This window comes from Oryctolagus cuniculus, chromosome 8 (genome assembly GCF_964237555.1).
Source record: "Oryctolagus cuniculus chromosome 8, mOryCun1.1, whole genome shotgun sequence".
Taxonomy (NCBI): domain Eukaryota; kingdom Metazoa; phylum Chordata; class Mammalia; order Lagomorpha; family Leporidae; genus Oryctolagus; species Oryctolagus cuniculus.
Window position 1 is genome coordinate 43,362,287 of NC_091439.1, and position 19,638 is coordinate 43,381,924.

Below are 19,638 nucleotides of genomic sequence, written 5' to 3' on the forward strand. Positions count from 1 at the left end.
TAACTTGGGCCACAGCTCACAAAGCTGCACACTTTCCCTACATGACGGTCAAAGACGCGCTGTCCCCGGCTGCAGTGACTACGCTCACGCGCCCCAGGGAGGCCACAGCTGCTGTGGCGACCGCGGACCGAGGTCCCAGCGACCCCAAGCCCCGAGTCCCGGACAGCTCCCCGCGCCCTCTTCAGGGCCCCGGAGGAGCGGCGCCCCCTCCCGGTAACAGTGGAGCCTCAGCCTGGCCCCACCCGGCCGCTGGCCCCGCCGGGCATCCCACGCACCCTCGGGAGGGAGTGGGTCGAGCCGCGCCCCACGCAGGCGCGCTGAGGCCCGGGCTGGGGTGAGGTCCCGGCAGGGGCGGGCCACGCTCGTGGGGCAGGGCCGGGGCGGGGCCGCCGGCGTTTCCGTTGCTTGGAGTAGTTAGGGAGCAGGGCCCAGATCCCTCTCCGCCTTATCCCTGCCCTGCCCTTGCGCGCCGCGGGCTCGCACTCCGCAACTCTGCGGTAGGCTCGAGGTACCCAGTCTAGGCGAGTGGTCGCACAGCCCGGGCTGGGTCGGGGAGAGGGGTCGCGCAGCCGCCTCTGGAGCTGTGGAGAGCGCGCGTCTCCCAGCCTCAGATTCCGCCCAGTTCTGCGCTCTGGGGAGGGCCGGGGGCTAGCAGTGGCTCGCTAAGCCGGGTGTCTCTACTCTCTTGCAGTGCTCCGTCCCTGTCTCCTGCCGCTAGCAGTCGCCATGGCACAGGTAAGGCGGTGCGCCCCAGGGCCGCGCTCGGATTTACGCACACCTCTGTGAGCGGCCACAAGAAAGTTCCAGAACTTGTGGGACAGCCAGAAAAGTTTCAGAAGGAACTGAGCCTGTCGCCTGACCATCGCTTACACTTTTCTTGCTTCCCTTCTCCTCCCCGCCCTTTTCCCGCGTCCTTTGAGCTTCCCGCGGAGCGTTCCCTGGAAAGGGCGCCCGCGCGGCGACGCGGACAGCGGCCGGTGACGTGGCCGAGATTCCGTTTGCTCCCGGTTCACGAGAGAATGGATAAAAGAGGGCCTTCCCCGCAATGCTGAGCGCCCCTAAAATTAGAGCCGGAGCCAGGACGGCTCATCGTGGTGACGTGAGGCGGACGCTCACGCACCCTCCCCTCCCTGGCTTCCTTTATTTTTTTCTCAGCAAAGTTTCCTGTATTTTAATTCCGTGCGTGGGCACTGGCCTTTTCCAGTGGGGTCGCCATGGAGCTTTTTGCATGTGCGCAGCCCAGTTTTACTCAAAGAACTTGGTCGTCCACAGTGATTTTTTTTTTTTAATGCAAAAAGTTAAACAGGAGAGCTGTTTTTCTTAAATCATGAACTTGTGGAACGAGTTCTGAATTTGCCTTTGGGACTGTCAGAAGTTGGTTACCAAAGTGTAAGAAAGAGAAGGTAGGGTAATTTACATAGTAGTGTTCAAAAGTCGACCATGTGAGACAATCTTTTGTGACAATCAGTTCCTAAAACTCCACCCCAGAACTAATTACACAGATCTTGTCATTTTAAAAGATATTTGCACTTGGGGCACGCATAGTGCTGCAGCTGTGTTGCCCACATGAGGGCTTATGTGAGACTTGAGTCCAGGCTGTCCCACTTCTGATCCAGCTCCTTGCTAATGCACCTGGGAGGGAGCAGATGATAGTCTTAGTGCTTGGGCCCCTGCCACGGGGTGGAAGACCTGGATGGAGTTCCTGGCTCCTGGCTTTGGCCTGGCCCAGCCCTGGTTTGGGGAGTGAACCAGTGGATGAAAGATTTGTTTCTGTCTCTCCCTCGCTATGATTTTGCCTTTCAAGTAAATTAAATCTTTAAAAAAGAAAAAAAAGAGATTTATTTGGGTGGTTGGTGGGTGAGGGAGGTGGGGAGAAAAAGGAGAGGAGTGTGGTAGTAAGAGAGAGCCTCCACCCTCAGGTTCACTTGCCAAATGGCCACAACAGCCAGGGCTGGGCTAGGTGGGAGCTAGTAGCCAGGAACTCCATCTGGGTTTCCCAAGTTGGTGGCAGGGAGCCAAATACTTGGACCATCATCTGCTGCCTCCCAGGTGTATCAGCAGGAAGTTGTATTGGATGCGCAGGGTAGCTGGGAGCCTAACCAGGTACTCTGCTATGGGTTTCGGGTGTATTACAGGCTGTGCCGCGACACTTGTCCCTGCCCCATAAATATTTTAAACAAATGTTTTAATTGCCCAGGCAATACTCTCTCTCATTTGTACTTCATTTTTTTTTATCAGATAGGTTCATCAAAATAATATAAGATTTCATGGCCCTTTCCAAGAGAAAATGGGAGGATTGAGTGGAGTTGGTAACTTTATTAACTTTGTACAGTGCTCCCATTCTTATTCCTTTGTTGAGCTTAGCTGTTAGCATAAGCCCGCTCTCCCATTACTTCAGGTGGAAAGCTTATTGTAGGTTCTTCCCGTGGAAAGGATACTTCTGTGTGGAATTAACTTTCCTTCCTGGAGCAGTATCTTTCCTGTCTTGAGGTGGTGATGTACATGATGAGTTAGTAAGTAGCAAAGAATCATTCCCTTATCCTTGCTCATTGGCTGTTTCTTGGATCTCTTCGAATGTTTCCCAGTGATATCTGAAGTTTTTCTGTCAATTCTTTTTAACTATGTAGACTCCTTACCCAAGGTGGTAAAAAATGGATATGTTTCCCAGTTGTGGATGTTAGTTTTAATAATTTCAAAGAACGATAATAGGGACTGGCATTGTGGCATAGTGGGTAAAGCCGCCATCTGCATCCCATATGGGCGCCGATTTTGGGTCCTGACTGCTCCACTTCTGATCCAGCTCCCTGATAACAGCCTGAGAAAAACAGCAGAAGATGGCCCAAGTACTTGGATGCCTGCCGCCCACATGGGAGACCTTTCTGAAACTCCTGGCTTCGGCCTGGGTTAGTAGTGGCAGTTGTGGCCATCTGGAGAGTGAACCAGTAGATGGAAGATCTCACTCTGCCTTTCTCTCTGTCTCTCCCTTTCTCTGTATGATTCTTTCAAATAAATAATTTTCAAAAAAAAAGAATGATAATAGCATAAATGCCTTTTGAAGATTGATTTATTTTTCATTGGAATGACAGAGAGAGCGAGAGAGAGCACGCACGCAATCTTCCAGCTGCTGGTTCACTCCCTAAATAGTTGCAAAGGCCGGGGCTGGGCCAGGCTGAGTCCAGGAACCCAGAGCTTCTTCTGAGTCTCCCCACATGGGTGCAGGAACCCAAGCACTTTGCTCATCTTCCACAGCTTTCTGTAGCACATTATCAGGGAGCTGGATTGGAAGTGGAGCAGCCAAGCCTTGAACTGATGGGGTACCAGTGTTGTAGGCAGAGCCTAACCTGATAGGCTACAACACTAGCCCCACGTAAAGGCCTTTACATATAGAAAACCTAGGAGAATAGTGGCTTGCATCATTAAATTATGTGTATGATCTCTACCACAATGTAACACCAGGGCTATTTCCTATCAAAACCCTAGTTTTTAGTCATCATGAAAGTTGCAAGTAGTGTTTAAAAAAGCAAGTGTTGAGGTTTGCTCCTGCCCTGTCATTAGTTATCCTTGGAAATCGTGAAAGTAAAACATTTTGTGAAAATATTAAGTATAAAGATGGAGTCTTGTGACCTTTATGTTTACATTTTGTGATGTGCAGAATGCATTGAAATTGTACTTGTATTGTGTAAAATTGTGTTAAGTCCCAGGGTAATTGTAGTACAGATGGAGAAAACTCAGTGTTAGGTTTCTGTGGGTTGCTATGGTAGTACCTTTGCTGACCTTTGGGTATCCTATAGGAACCAGTGACCAACCTCCATTCCTTAATCATCTGCAGAGTGATGATGACAGATGCTCAAGTCTTAGAGGTGCACATTCCAGTGACTTAAAATGTATTATTTTAAATAGAAATGTCTCTTATTTATTGAAAAATTAAAATGTCATTTCCCAGTCAGAGCAATTCATGTTTATTGATTATATCTTCCATTCCAACAGTTTTTTCTTTTTAATATGTTGGGACCACTATGTCACTAACCATTAGCCAAAGTCCAGACATTAGTTACTGCTTGTGCATATGGTGGGCCTGATCCCCAAGTTTATGAACTGTGAAGTTCGTAACCAGCATGATTAAGACTTGTTAGAGAATTGTTAGGAATTTTGGTTTTTGATGATTCCATTGGGGTTTCTTTTTTTTTAAATAAACAAGTATTACTAGAACTGTGTTGATATTCATGCATATTTGTGTTGATGTTTGCATTTGAAATATGTATTCATATTGATGTAAATTGTTTCAGTTAAATTTTACCTTCATTATGCCAGTGTAGAGGAACACAGCCAGGGCAGAAGATAGTACTGGGAACTCCATAAAAATGATTTATATTATGTTGGGTGAATACATTCAGAGTTGGAGGCATTTGTGGGGTAACCACTTGATCTGCCCTTTTCTTTCTCGTTCTAATCCTTGATCTAATCCTGATTCTCTTGAAATATGTGAGATTGTATTCAACTGACAGTTATAATGGAAAAAAAAGTAGTTTAGTAATAGGTCACCTAGTCCTTAGAGTATGTTGGGTAACTTTATCTTCTATGATATATAAGAAAAAATTAAATTACCAGTGCACCTGCAAGTGAATAATTCCTAGACAGTATTTACTTTTCAAATGTGTTTGCAACATTTATTCCAATGATTTATATATAGTTTGAAATAATAAGATCCATGTTATTGTAGTATAAACTTTACTAAATGAGTAATTAGTTTGATTTTTAGATCAGTTATATTCTCTACCATGTTAAATTTAGTATCAGCTAGGTCAAATAAAATGCTAAGAATGGCCAAAGAACTGTTAAAAGCTGCCTGATGACCCACGTGTAGTAAAATATTTTGAATCTTCTCATCTTTTCTTTCTATAGGCAACTTCTGACTATATATAAATATGATTTTTTCATTAGGTCTTAGGGTCATTTTCTCAATCACACTTAGTATATTTTGAGTTGGATTTCTTAAATTGAGTTTTTATTTGTTACTTGCTCATGCAGGTTTTTCATCCTACCATTTAGTTAGAGCCAAATTTCATAGATACACTAATTTATTTAAGTACTTAAAAGCTTGTGAGCTTGTAGTGTTTGATTTGTCTGGCTGTATTTCACAGATGAATGATCCATTTAATACATTTTAATTCAGTTTAAGGCTTTGCTATCTTTCCCTCTAAAATAGATGTTCAAAATTGAATTTTTGACAGTGTGAAGTGAATTTTATTTATAATGTTGCTTGTAAAGAGTTAATATATTAATATATTCTGGGCATTAGGAATGGGATAAAGGCAAAACTAGGATACATAATTGTTTACTTTGTTTCATGAGTATCAGAATTATTGCCATGATATATACTTAAACTGTCAATGATTTTTTTTTTTTTGACAGGCAGAATTAGACAGTGAGAGAGAGAGACAGAGAGAGAAAGGTCTTCCTTCCGTTGGTTCATCCCCCAAATGGCCACTATGGCCGGCGCGCTGCGCCAATCCAAAGCCAGGAGCCAGATGCTTCCTCCTGGTCTCCCATACGGGTGCAGGGCCCAAGGACTTAGGCCATCCTCCACTGCCTTCCCGGGCCACAGCAGAGAGCTGGACTGGAAGAGGAGCAACCGGGACAGAATCCAGTACCCCAACCGGGTCTAGAACCCGGGTTGCTGGCGCCGCAGGCGGAGGATTAGCCCAGTGAGCCGCGCTGCCTGCCAAACTGTCCATGATTTGATTAGAAAATTTTTTGGTCAGTTTGAAATTATTGTGCCTCAATAAGTTACAGAGTCCCTGTGCAGAGCAAGCAGATTCAAAATGTAAGCGAGTAAATCTGAGATGAGGCTCATTCCAAAGGGGTTGACTGGATATTGATGGCATCTTTTCATGCCATTCACATTTTTTCTAGATGACACAATTTTCTTTATTTCTTGGATATATTAATTTTTTCTATGTCCTAAAACACTGTACATTTTAAGCTTAAATTTTTTAGCTTTCATTTAATAAATACAGATTTCATAGGTACAGCTTTAGGAATATAGCTGTTTTCCCCCCATACCCACCCTCCCACCCCCACTCCCATCCCACCTCCTACTCCCTCTCTCATCCCATTCTTCATTAAGATTCATTTTTAATTATCTTTATATATAGAAGACCAACTCTATACTAAGTAAAGATTTCAACAGTATGTACCCACACAGAAACACAAAGTATAAAGTACTGTTTGAAGACAAGTTTTACCGTTAATTCTTGTAGTACAGCTCATTAAGGACAGAGATCCTACATGGGGAGTAAGTGCACAGTGACTCCTGTTGTTGATTTAGCAATTGACACTCTTATTTTTGGTGTCATTGATCACCCAAGGCTCTTGTTATAAGCTGCCAAGGCTATGGAAGCCTTTTTTTTTTTTTAAAGATTTATTTATTTAAAAGGCAGGGTTACAGAGATGCAGAGGCAGAAAGGGGGGGGGGAAGAGAGAGGGAGAGGGAGAGGGAGAGGGAGGGAGAGAGAGGTCTTCCATCCACTGGTTCACTCCCCAGTTGGCTGGAATGCCTGGAGCTGCACCAATCCGAAGCCAGGAGCCAGGAGCTTCTTTGGGTCTCCCACACAGGTGCAGGGGCCCAAGGACTTGAACCATCTTCTACTGCTTTACCAGGGCAAAGCAGAGAGTTGGATCGAAAGTGGAGTAGCCGGGGCTTGAACTGGCGCCCATATGGGATGTCGACACTGCAGGCAGCAGCTTTACCGGCTGCACCACAGTGCTGGCTCCGGAAGCCTTTTGAGTCCACAAACTCCCATCAATATTTAGAAAGGCCATAAGCAAAGTGGAAGTTCTCTTCTCCCTTCAGAGAAAAGTACCTCCTTCTTTGCATGCCATCACTTTTAAGGTCAAATCTTGCTATAGCTAATGATTCACAATTAGGAAATTAGATCAGGGTTACCTGTTTCCCCATGGCCTTTGCTGCTCTAGATTAGACTCTGTTCCTGATTCTTTTGACTCTTTTATCCATGTTGGATGCTGAGAAAAAAACCAGATTGCAAACTGATAGGCTGCTTTGGAAGCCATTGAGCAATTCTTTGGCATTCAGCAAACCCCAGCTCCCTTATGTAGTATCTAGTATCCATTGCCTTTTGGGAGAACTGCAAAGGTGAATTAAGCTAGCATGGAGCAGGTACTCTGGGGTTTTCCTCTTTCAATGACTTAGAAGTTAAACGTGGTAACATGGGAAGTGAGATACACAGCAGACTCATAGAATGGTGGATGTCCTAAACAGCACTCTGGCCTCAGAATCAACCCTTAAGGCATGCAGATCTCGCTGAAAAGCCCATGAAAGTATTTCAGAGGCATGGAAAGCCAAGACACTCTGGAAAAAAAAAATGACCTAAATGAAAGATCTCCGCGAGTGAGATCCCAGTGGAAAGAACAGGTAATCAAAAAAGGGGGTACCTTTTCTCTGAAGGGAGGAGAGAACTTCCACTCTGACTACGACCTTTTCTAAATATGATCAGTCGGTGAACTCAAAAGGCTTCCATAGCCTTGGCAACTCATGACAAGAGCCTAGGTTGATTACTGATGCCATAAACAAGAGTGTCAATTTCTTAAGTCAACAACAGGAGTCACTGTGCACTTACTCCTCATGTAGGATCTCTGTCCTTAGTGTGCTGTACATTGTGATTTAATGCTATAACTAGTACTGAAACAGTATTTTTCACTCTGTGTTTCTGTGTGGGTGCAAACTGTTGAAACCTTTACTTAATGTATGCTAAACTGATCTTCTGTATATAAAGAGAATTGAAAATGAATCTTGATGTGAATGGAAGGGGAGAGGGAGTGGGAAAGGGGAGGGTTGCGGGTGGGAGGGAAGTTATGGGTGGGGGGAAGCCGTTGTAATCCATAAGCTGTACTTTGGAAATTTATATTCATTAAATAAAAGTTAAAAAAGAAAAGATACCTTAGGAGGGAAAAAGAATGAAATGAAAAAAAAAAAGAAGTTAAACATAGTAGAAATTGATGGATCCATTTGCGTGATAGATCCATTTCTGAAATAGATTTTATTCACATAAGTGTTATGGTATTCTAAAATTTCACAAATGCATCAGTTGATTTATTTTTAAATGAGTACGCCTAAGACCTTTGCTTTAAGTGCTGTTTTGGACTCAGCCTTTAGTCATTTTTGTAACATGTAAACATATAAGCAGTTGATGAATCGGAAGGAATGAGGATTCCAATTGGCTTCATTTCTTTGGACACTAGTTTCTAGCTGTTCTCTTTACCTTCGATTTGTGCATTCATTCATGAAAATATGAGGATACTTTAGAAAGTTCTGGAAAGTGGAATTAAAAGATGTTTTAGTGTAAAAGATTTTGAAAACTATGAATCATTTTTTTCATAATACGTATTTTCTGTGAAATTTTTGAAGATCTCTCCTAACATGGATTTGAAAATCTTTTTGCTCAAGATTAACATCTTCTATTAACTTTTTTTTTTTTTTTGACAGGCAGAGTGGATAGTGAGAGAGAGAGACAGAGAGAAAGGTCTTCCTTTTTGCCGTTGGTTCACCCTCCAATGGCCGCCATGGCCGGTGCGCTGTAGCCAGCGCACTGCGCTGATCCGATGGCTGGAGCCAGGTACTTACCCTGGTCTCCCATGGGGTGCAGGGCCCAAGGACCTGGGCCATCCTCCACTGCACTCCCTGGCAACAGCAGAGAGCTGGCCTGGAAGAGGGGCAACCGGGACAGAATCGGGTGCCCCGACCGGGACTAGAACCCGGTGTGCCGGCACTGCAAGGCAGAGGATTAGCCTAGTGAGTCGCGGTGCCGGCCCATTCTATTAACTTTTATTTATGTTTATTAAGGGGAGGCAGTAGAGAGAGAGTGAGAGAGAGAAATAGAGTCCCATCTACTGGGTCACTCTCCAAAAGTCTGTGACACTGGGATTGGGCTGAGGTGGAAACCTGGAGTTAGGGATGCAGTGCACACAATTCAGATTCCATGTGGTGACAAGAACCCAGCTTCCTGGGCCATCACTGCTGCCCCCCCGGGTTGGCTTTGCCAGGCAGCTGGAATCAGGAGCCAGAGACTTGTATGAAACCCAGGCACTCTGATGTGGAACATGGGTGTCCTAACCACTAGACCAGGTGCCCAGCCCTCCACTTGACGTTTTAAATCCATTTTCTGTTAACTTTTTGAAGTACCCTTCTATGAAGGTTTTGAATTCCTGCTCTATGCCAGCTATCATTAGCTAGGAAACAGGAAATGGAACTAAGCCTCATTGACTTAACAGATGCATTGCCAAGTCCTTTGTGTGCGTTTTTTAGTGCATACAATACAGTTTTGGAGGTTAGTGTTATATTTCTGATTCACTTAGGAGGAAATTGAGGTTACTTAGTTGGGATGAGTTGTAGGGGAGAAAGGAGGGAAGGCATTTTACAGTGAATTCTGGGGGTGTTGGGGCATGGCCTGCACCTGATGGTAGCCGGGCAGTGCTGGAGTGAGGCTCAGCAAGGGAGGCCGTGGAGCCCTGTCTTGGAAAGAGGTGCCGTCTTGGAAAGGGGTGTCGGCTAAGTAGATAGGAGCCAGAGCTAAAGAAGATGAACTGGTTTCTAGGTGTGGAGAGCTACCAGAGGATTCTAAGAGAGAGTATGCCGTGGTTGCATTTGTGTCTCACAAAGATTGTCCTGTGGCCAAGGAGGTGGTTGCCTTTCTGGGGGTTGCAGAGGAGGAGTGATGTGGTAGAGTTTCTGGGAGGGGAGAAGAGGGAGGCTGGGCATGGGAAGGCCACTTAGGAATCTGATGCAGTAATCCTGGTGAGACTTTAGGACTTCGAGTGGGCAGCGGCTGTGGCTTAATAGATAGGAGAGGTCTAGGGGAGAGAGTGGGCAAATTGGATGCACAGATGGGGTAGTGGTTGCTGGCGAAAGGTCAGGAAAGGGCCGAGATGACTGGGCTGCTTGAGTGTATTTTCTTGGGGAGTGCAGATTTGAGTCAGGAAAGAGGCAGTAGTGGGGATGTTGAATTTGCATTCCTTATGAAACATTTAGGTGGCACCAGCTCTGTGTGGAAGTTAGCTCGGTGTTATATGATCTCCAAGTCCTCTTTTATCTCTGTAAGTCCATTTGCTTATGCATTATTTATCTCTTCCTGCAGCCAAAAAGGATTTGAAGCTAGCTTACTTTCTGCCTTGGCTTAGGGTCAGTCATATTCATTAGGTTTGTTCCCCTTGTTTTCTATGAAAAAGGAAATGAAGTTGTAAATCTGTGTATGCTCTTCTCTGCTGTGAGAATTCTGTACACTTGATTATCTTGTGATGCACTGGTGTGAATGAGTTGGTGCGTGCTGCAGCTTTTCAAGTACTAGTCACAGAATGCCCAGGTGCACACATAGGGAAAACATTCCTGGCTCCCTTGACTTAGTGTGAGCTTTGGGCGGCCACTGCCGCTCGCCTCCATCTCTTTAACTTACTCAGCTGTCACCTTGTCTCCCCTGCTCTTGGGTAACTTTTAGGAGCACCCATTTTAGCTTTCCATTTTATTGTTGTTTACCAAGGGAAGACTTTTTTTTTAAATTTATTTTTTATTTATTTGAAAGGTAGTGTTAGAAAGAGAGAGATTGATTGATTGATTTCCATCTTGTAGCTTCTCTCCCCAAATGGCTGCCACAGCTGGGCCTGAGTCAGGCTGAAGCCAGGAGCCCAGAACCTCTTCCGGGTCTCCAACATGAGTGCAGTGGCCCAAGCACTTGGGCCATCCTCCACTTCCCTCCTAGGCCCATTAGCAAGGAGCTGGATTGGAAGTGGAGCTGCTAGGACTTGAAGCAGTGCTCACATGGGATGCCGGCGGTACCGCAGGCTTTACCCACTATGCTACGATGCCTACAGGCCCCAGAAGACATTCTTATACTGGCAGGGAAGTTTAAAGAAACAGCACATTCAACACAGCAGTCAAGGCACAATAAACATTTAAATCATGCTCGTGAATTTTTATTTGATTATCAGTTTCTTTTCTACTGCTGTGCAAACTATTTTAAAATGGTACTTTCCTCCCTTAATGCTTGATTTTATGAAGGAAGTCAATTGTAGTGGGCTCCTCACCTCAGCCCCATCCCAGGCTTCTCTTTGATTTTGGTTACCTAAGATCAAGCAGGATCCAAAAGTATTACTGTGATGCAGTGAGGAATTAAGATACTGAGAGAGAGAGAGAGCGAAAGAGAGAGCCATTCATGTTAACTGTTACTATAGTATATTATTCCAGTTGTCCTATTTTATTATTAGTTATTGTTAATCTCTTGTTGTGCCTAATTGATAGATTGAACTTTGTCACGGCATGTGCAAATAGGACAAGGCACAGTGTGGGCTCCAGCATCCAGTGGGGGCCTTGGAGCTCACCCCTCGAGACTAAGAGGGGGACTGCCGTGTTAGACAAGGTGGAAGGAAGCAAAAACAAGCAAGGAGGAGCATGGAAGGGGAAGGAAGCTGAGTGGAAGAAGCAACAGGCCAATTCGAGTTTCAGGCTTTTAACTGTGACCTTCACCTTTTCTGATGGGATTGCAGCAAGGGTGTGGGTGGTGGTTGAGATCTTGTTTCTGATCCCTGATGTGTTGGTGCCCCTCAGTCTTCTTGGGGATTCTGTGTTTTTTTTTTTTTTTTTTTTTTTTTTTTTTTTTTTTTTTTAATTTCCTGATATTTAATTTACTTTGAAGCTCACAGCATGATTTTCTCTTTCCTGGCTTATCTCCTTTCTTTGTACAGTGATTAATTTTTTTTTTTTAAGATTTATTTACTTATTTGAAAGGCAAAGTGACAAAGAGAAAAAGATTTTTCATGTGCTGGTTCACTCCCCAAACAGTTGCAACAGCCAGGCATGGGCCAGGCTGAGACCAGGCTGAGACCAGGAGCCTGCAGCTCCATACTGTTCTCAACGGCACCAACACTTGGGCCGTCCTCCATTGCTTTTCCAGGCACATCAGCAGGGAGCTGGATTGAAAGCAGGGCAGCTGGGATTGTAACCAGCACTTTGATTTGGATTCTGGTGTTAATAAGCAGCATTTTAAATGGCTGTGACACACATTGACCCCCACTTTTTTTTTTATCAGTGGGACCCATTATCACAGGAAGGAGTAATGGGGTCCCTAAGTATCTGTGTCAGGTAAGACCCGAGCTGCTCTGACTGTGAAGGGAGGCAGACTCTGCCCATTTGGTCTTCCTGTCTTCCCATCTTTCCCGGTGGCCCCTCCCTGAGGCTTTTAGGAAGCCAAGCCTCTGAAGAGCCATCCTTAAAAATCATCACAGGTGAAGCCACTGTGTGCAGTGCTGGCATCTCATATGGGCGCTGGTTCAAGTCCCAGCTACTCCCCTTCTGATTCAGCTCTCTGCTATGGCCTGGGAAAGCAGTGGAAGGCGGCTCAAGTTCTTGGGCTTCTGTACCTGCATGGGAGATCCTGAAGAAGCTTCTGGTTCCTGGCTTCAGATTGGTCCAGTTTTGGCTGTTGGGGCCATTTTGGGAATGAAACAGTAGGTAGAAGACATCTCTGTCTGCCTCTGCCTCTCTGTAACTCTGCCTTTCAAATAAACAAAGAAATCTAAAAAAAAAAAAAAAAGAAATCTCTGCTCAGCTGCTTAGCACTTGTTCAAATTGAGTGGTTTGTGCCATGATTTCTGGCTCCTGGTTAGCATCACGTGGAATGTTGGGTGGGTTTTGATGAAGTACTGATTACATAGAACTGCAAGACAGACTTAAAAAGGGTTCAGTCCTCCCCTGTGCCTCTGGGAAAAGCTTTGTTTAAAATGTTCCAGGCATGTGAATATTTTCTCATTTAAACCAGAAATTGTTATTTCTGTGTTATTTTTCTGTGTCTCTTAATTCTCTGTCTAGAGAAGCAGCCCTTTGTTTGTGTTTTGGCTGATTTTATTCATTTTATTTTGGCATGCCTAGTCTTGGAAGGTAAAGAACTTTTTAGTTTAGAGGGAGAAAAAAAGCCAACAAAAATACAGAGCTAAAGAATGGATATTTTTGAGGGTGTGAGTTAAAAGAGTTAATTAGATGTTCTGACCATGTGTTGTCTGAGAATATGTAATAATTCTGGGAAGGCGTTAGCGGGTTGAGGATAGAGTGAGGCTTTGTGAACCTGCTTGGAGGTGGCGTTGAATGGGTAAATGTGGGACTCGGGAAACAGGGGAAGCCCTCTTGAATGAGTCACTTCTAGTCCCATATGCAGAGTTTGTGTGGGCAGAGAGGGGGACTGGGCAGGATGTCCAAACAAGGCCTCTGCCCTGTGACTCATGTCTGTGTTTCTCATCTGGTCCCTTGACACTGCCACATGGCTTGGCTAGCTTTGGTGAATGACTGCAATGACTTGGAATGTAGCAAAAGTATTTCACAATTTCTAGAAAGCTCCCAAAAATATGGCCAGCAGTTATTTCTTCTTCATAGCTGGTAGCGTAGATTTCTGAGGACACTTCTCTTCCTTTCATCTTTCACCCCTTTTCCTGTGGTCTCTGAGGTCAGGTTATCATTTTGCTATAAGGCAGATCCCTCCTGTCTCTTCTGTTTGTAACCTTCCCCCTGCTGTTAACCTTTCGCTCCACTAGCAGTTTCTTCATGGCCTACAAACTGGGTCCACGCCTTCTTTGAAGTGTGTTTTGAAAATTGCGTTTTTCCAGACTTTGTAAAGTGGGTTCCATGGAGATGACCTGTTTCTTTCTTTCTCTTTTTTTTTTTTAAAGATTTATTTTTTTTTTGAAAGGCACAGTTAGAGAGAGAGAGAGAGAGACAGAGGGAGAGAGAGAGAGGGAGGGAGGGAGAGAGAGAGAAAGAAATCTTCCATCTGCTGGTTCATTTCACAGATGGCTGAAGACAGGAGCCAGGTGCTTCCTCTGGGTCTCCCACATGGGTGCAGGGCCCCAAGCACTTGGGCCATCTTCTGCTACTTTCCCAGGTGCATTAGCAGAGAGCTGGATTGGAAATGGAGCAGCTGGGACTTGAACCAGCACTCATGTGGGATGCCAGCCTTGTAGGCATTTACCTGCTATGCCACAACACTGTCCCAATGACCTGCTTCTCAGATCACGCTAGAGTATCCCACATCTGGGCTCTTACTGCTGCTCCAGCCTGTGTCCAGGGGCCTCTGTGATCTTCCCACTTCCTAGACTTGCCTATGATATTGGAAGTTGCTTTTTCTTCCTTTCCCCTTGGAATGTTCTCCCCTTTGGCTCCCATGCCACCACCCTCTTTGGATTTTCTTCTTTCTCTTGGGAAATGGTGAAGCATTGTGGTTGAGAGCCCATTAGCCATAGCGCCATAAGGCCTGAGTTCCAGTCCCAGCTTTGCTACTTGCTTGCTTGGTGGCACTTGGGTGTTTTGCCAAGCCTTCCTGAGCCAGTAGTTTGCTTCATTTGTAAAGTGGGGTTCACTGAGATGACCACATGAAGCTCTGAGTGCAGTCTGGCTCACAGTTGCGCCAGGCAGATATTGGCTGCCATCTGATTGTGGGTCACTTTCCTGGCCTTTTCCTTCCTTTCCATCTTAATGTTGTGTGGTGGTCCCTGCATGTGGCCCCACCTTCCATCTGTGTGTGCTCATAACTCACTGGCCTGCTTCTCTTCCAGTGTACCTACTAAGAGGAATTGCAAAAGCAGCCATCCCTTTCCCATCTGGAAGTGAAATCATCCTCAGTAGTAGTTCCCTTCTTCCCTGACTCCTTTTCCATTCCATTTCCACTGCCCTGCCTTTGACTTTGACTTCCTCACCCTTCATTATGCAAATAATTTTTAAATAATCTTTTTTGTCTCCACTCTTTTTATTTTTTTTTTTTTAATACTTATTTACTTTATTTGAAAGGCAAGGCTACTGGGGGCCGGCGCCATGGCACACTAGGTTAATCTTCTGCCTGCGGCACCGGATTCCCATAAAAGGCGCTGGTTCTAATCCCGTTGCTCCTCTTCCAGTCCAACTCTCTGCTGTGGCCTGAGAAGGCAGTGGAGGATGGCCCAAGTGCTTGGGCCCTGCACCCGCATGGGAGACCAGGAAGAAACTCTTGGCTCCTGGCTTCAGATCGGCATAGCTCTGGCCATTGCAGCCATTTGGATAGTGAACCAACGGAAGGAAGACCTTTCTCTCTCTCTCTCTCTCTCTCTCTCTCTCTGTAGTTCTACCTGTCAAATAAATACATTAAAAAAAAAAAAAAGAAAGGCAGGGCTACGGCGGGTGAGGGGGAGACCCATCTTCCATCCACTGGTTGACTCCCCAGATGGTCACACTAGCTAGGCTGGGACTGGGCAACGCTGAAGCCAGGAGCCCTGAACTAATCTGGGTCTTCCTTGTGGGTGGCAGGGCCTCGAGTTCATCCTCTGCTGCTTTCCCATGTGCATTAGCAGGGAGCCAGATGGGAAGTGGAGCATATGGGATACCAGCATTGCAGATGGTGGCTTAACCCACTGTGCCACAATGCCAGTTCCTTGTCTCCACTCTTGAACAGTCTGTTCCCATGTCTCCATTGCTGCAGGAGACATAGTACCATGCAGAGTTGACTCTGTTGCCCTCTGAACCCCGCCACCCCTGAATATCCTCCAGCGGTCTCCTGTTGCCCACAGGATGATGGCTGTACTTTTTTCTGTGGCTTTTATACCCCATCTCTCCCCCGATCATGGCTCCCCTTGTTGAGTTTTCTTTCCAGCCTGACTGCTTATTCCCATCCGTTGAGGTTCTTAACCCTTTATCCAAAGTACCAGATTATTTTGTTCTCTCATGTTTTGTTTTTCTGTGTGTTAAAACAATACTATACTGCACGGCTCTGCCTCCTGAACCTGCCTGAAAAAATTGCTGCCAACTTTGAAGACATTTTTTGGAAGTTTTTCCAATTTCTTCTGACCTGTCCTTCCCAGCTCAGTCCCCAGTTTATGTGTTCACATGACCCTGATTCAACCTGTGTCTATGTTAACTGCACTTGATTATGAATATACTTGTCAGTTCTTATTTGACTTAGGCATCAAGATATTTTCTAGTGATGAGTATGATACATGGCATGTTAAAAGGCATTAAAAAATCGTTGTTAGGGAAAGCATTTGGCACAGTGGTTAAGTTGCCACTTGGGACACCTGCATTCCATATTGGAGTGCTTGGTTCAAGTCCTGGCTCTCCCACTTCTGATTAAGCTTCCTGTGAATGCATAGCCTGGGAGGGAGCTGACTGATAAGTACTTGGGGCCCTGTCACTCATATGAGAGACCTGGATTGGGTTCCAGGCTCTGTTCTGACCCTGACTGTTGTAGGCATTTGGGGAGTGAATCAGTGGATAGAATATGGAAGATCTTTGTCTGTCTCTTTCTTATAAAGTGAAAATAAACAAAGAATTTAAAAACACTGTGGAGTGAATGAATAAATAGATGAATTATAAAGGCAGTCATTCCCGAATTCTCACATTGAGAGTACTTGTGGTATTTGTCATTTTTCCAATGGGTATTGGTAGTATCTTTGTAATAGATTTGAAGTTGTCCCACTTAACAGAAACTGCAGTTGGACCAGAGAGAAAGGTGTGGACCTTACCCACACCAGGTTTGAAGGACCATCTTCTCAAGTAAATCATGTTTCTTTCCTGTCTCATAGCTCATTTTAATTATGTTGAACCATAAGAAATTGCCAGTATTCACCCCTTCAGTTTCACAGGAGTCCTGGTCTAGAACTCAAGGAATGGACTTTATCGGTTTTTCTGATCTGTGCTCCTTTGGGAAAGTGGAACTAGAGACTTACCCATTTGTAGGAGTGAACAGCTGCAGTTTGGTTTTATGATCCTTCCAGGAGATATGTTACGGAGTAGCTCCTCAATTTTTCCCTTACACCCTTTTTTCCTAGTTGACCACAGTCCTTTGTGTAGCTGAGGGACAGAGGGAATGACAGTTGCTACCAGTCAACAGTCTGTGCATGGACATCAGCCTGGGCAGCACCCCTTGTTTTGGATTGTGTTCTTTTGGCTTCACGATTGTAATCCTTGGCCTAAGTGGTTGAGGTCAGGAAGAGCTCCACTAGGCCAGATTTTCCTGCAAGTTCTCTCATAGCCATCTCCATTGAGGGAAAAGAAGGAAGACTTTATTCAAGACTGTGGCATTATGGGTCATGGCTATCACAACAGGGGAGAGAGATCAGACTGGACTGTGAATACAGCAAGGATATCAGGGGATTTATTGCTAATGAGCAGTGTGAGGGAATCAGTGGAGGGAAATTTACCAAGAGGAAGCATCAAATGTAGGGGATTCTTGCTGAAGCATGGTGATCAGACGTCAAGGTTGGGTGATGAGAGAATTGATCACATATTGCAAGGGAGCTAAATTCCATTTGGGCTGCTGTAACAGACTGGGTGGTGTATATAGAGACAAATTTATATACACAGTTTTATAGGCTAGGAGTGAGAGAGAGGGCACCAGCACAGTCCGATCCCGGTGAGGGCCCTCTCCCTGGGATGTACACTGCTACCTTCTTGTTGCATCTTCAGTTGATGATGGACAGCAAGGGAAGCAAGCAAGCTCTCTGAATAGTCTTCCGAGGGTGGTGCCCGTGTGATGGGGGCCTTGCTCTCATGACCTCAGCTAACTCTAATGATTTCCCAAAGGCCTTACGTCTTAATGCCATCAAACTGTGGGGTAGAGTTTCAATACATGAGTTGTGGCAGGGCACAAGCATTTGGTCCATGGTAGGGAGTGATCCGCTGTCAAGAGTAGGGGTGTCTTTCCAAAACTGACTTAGTAGGATTCTCGCTACCACTTAGCCAGGCAGTCAGAGAAGGCCCAAAAACGAGGCCGAGGTGAGAAGAGGCTCAGAAAGCCTGTCCAAAGTTTGGTCAAGGAGAGTCTTTGCCACTGTCTCCTGGGTTCATGAGTGTCAGTTTTTCAGGCAGCATAATTTAGTACCACTGAAACAGCCTTCGGCATTGTGTCTTATGGAAGCTGTTCCCTGTGCCCATCTCTCTTGTCATCTTGGAACCTGCTGGCTTCGTGGTGTTGTTGGTATATGCAGCAGTTGGAGGCCAGTGTGGAAAAGAAATTTTTCTCCTAATAGGCGATTGTGTTTTTATGCGTTTATTATGAAACATATGAATGTAGGCCAGACTACATATTCTAAACCCCTCCGTCCTTTAGGCTGTTTGTTGTTTTAGATGGTACCTTAACAGAAGTTTTGAAAGAATCTAAAAACATTTATTAGACAAAGAAAATGCTGGGAACCTCCTTTTTTTTTTGACAGGCAGAGTGGACAGTGAGAGAGAGAGACAGAGAGAAAGGTCTTCCTTTTTTTGTTGGTTCACCCCCAAAATGACCTCTACGGCTGGCGTGTTGTGGCTGGCGCGCTGTGCCGAACCGAAGCCAGGAGCCAGATGCTTCCTCCTAGTCTCCCATGCAGCTACAGGGCCCAAGGACCCGGACCATCCTCCACTGCACTCCCGGGCCACAGCATGAAAGCTGGACTGGAAGAGGAGCAACTGGGACAGACCCTGGCGCCCCAACCGGGACTAGAACCTGGGGTGCCGGCCCCGCAGGCGGAGGACTAGCCTAGTGAGCCGCAGCGCCGGCTGGGAGCCTCCTTTTATAAGATAAAAAATTATGGCTCAGTATTAAAAAGTGTTTTGGCCATACATATGATGAAGCAGTGTGTGACAGGAGACCTAATAAAGAACATTTTGCAGTGTAATTTGAAGATTGGGATTCTTGTGGCACATAAACTACCAAATATCTTTCAGGCTTTGCTGGGTTATCATAAAATCCCTGCTTCCAAGTACTTGTGGAGAAATGGAACTGAAAGATAAGTTCATTTTGATGCAGAAAATTTTTGGAATCCACGCTTTTTTATAGTGCATTTTTTCATGAACTTTTTCAAGACCCTTCACATGCTTGGATTTCAAGATTGTTTTGCATCAAAATAAACGTACCTTTTAATTCTATTTTCTATGGACTTTTGAATTACCCTGGTACAAAAACTGGGGACTTAGGGGACAACATACATAAGACAGGTATTGCTTAGCACTGACTGCTCAGGGGAGAGCATCGAGTTTTAATGCAGGCTCAGCTTCCTCCTAGATTAGATCAGAGTGGTGAGAGACTTGATGCGAGGCACACGTGCAAGGAGTTGCCCTCTGTGACCCAAGAGGTGTTGGTGCGGCATGATGGCAGGGGTGATGCCCAAGGGAAGAGGGAGCCGGCCTTCCCACTAATGACGCTGCAGGGGACTGTGAGTTGCTCCTGCCAATCCACATCGTAAATGGTCCACTTCCCGTTTCGAATGGGGTCATGAATATTATCAAGTGGTACGTCCATTTAAAAGCAGAACATGTACGTGGCAACTGACTTACTGTTTGTGTTATGGCTGTGTCATATTAGCTGTGATGTGAGTAATACCCTTGTGTTTCCTGTCTCAGGCTCTCAGAGGAACTGTGACTGCCTTCCCCGGGTTTGATGAGCGGGCTGATGCAGAGATTCTCCGGAAGGCCATGAAAGGCCTGGGTAATTCATCCTCTTTTTTGTTCTGCAGAAATGTGACATGTGTTTTGCTAAACAGAAAGTCATTGATTCTAATGGAAGGAATAGGCCAAAGCCTATTTTGATCTGAAATTTATAGGAGAAAAAATACATGAAGATAAGAAAATAATACTAGCAG

The 19,638-nt window shown here is 45.3% G+C and overlaps 1 protein-coding gene across 4 annotated transcripts in view; it reads left to right on the forward strand.

Moving 5' to 3' along the window:
• The first annotated feature begins 207 nt into the window (after positions 1–207).
• Positions 208–19,638, forward strand: part of ANXA5 (annexin A5) — a 41,573-nt gene continuing 22,142 nt past the window's right edge. The window contains exons 1-3 of one of the 4 annotated variants that reach the window (XM_070047666.1): positions 208–334; positions 692–735; positions 19,400–19,484. In XM_070047666.1, the coding sequence (XP_069903767.1) occupies positions 727–735; positions 19,400–19,484 (94 nt within the window). In that variant the 5' untranslated portion in view covers positions 208–334; positions 692–726. Of the gene's footprint in view, positions 522–691; positions 736–19,399; positions 19,485–19,638 lie in introns of all 4 variants that reach the window. The other 3 variants (XM_008267908.4, XM_008267909.4, XM_008267910.4) reach the window with 3 other exon arrangements.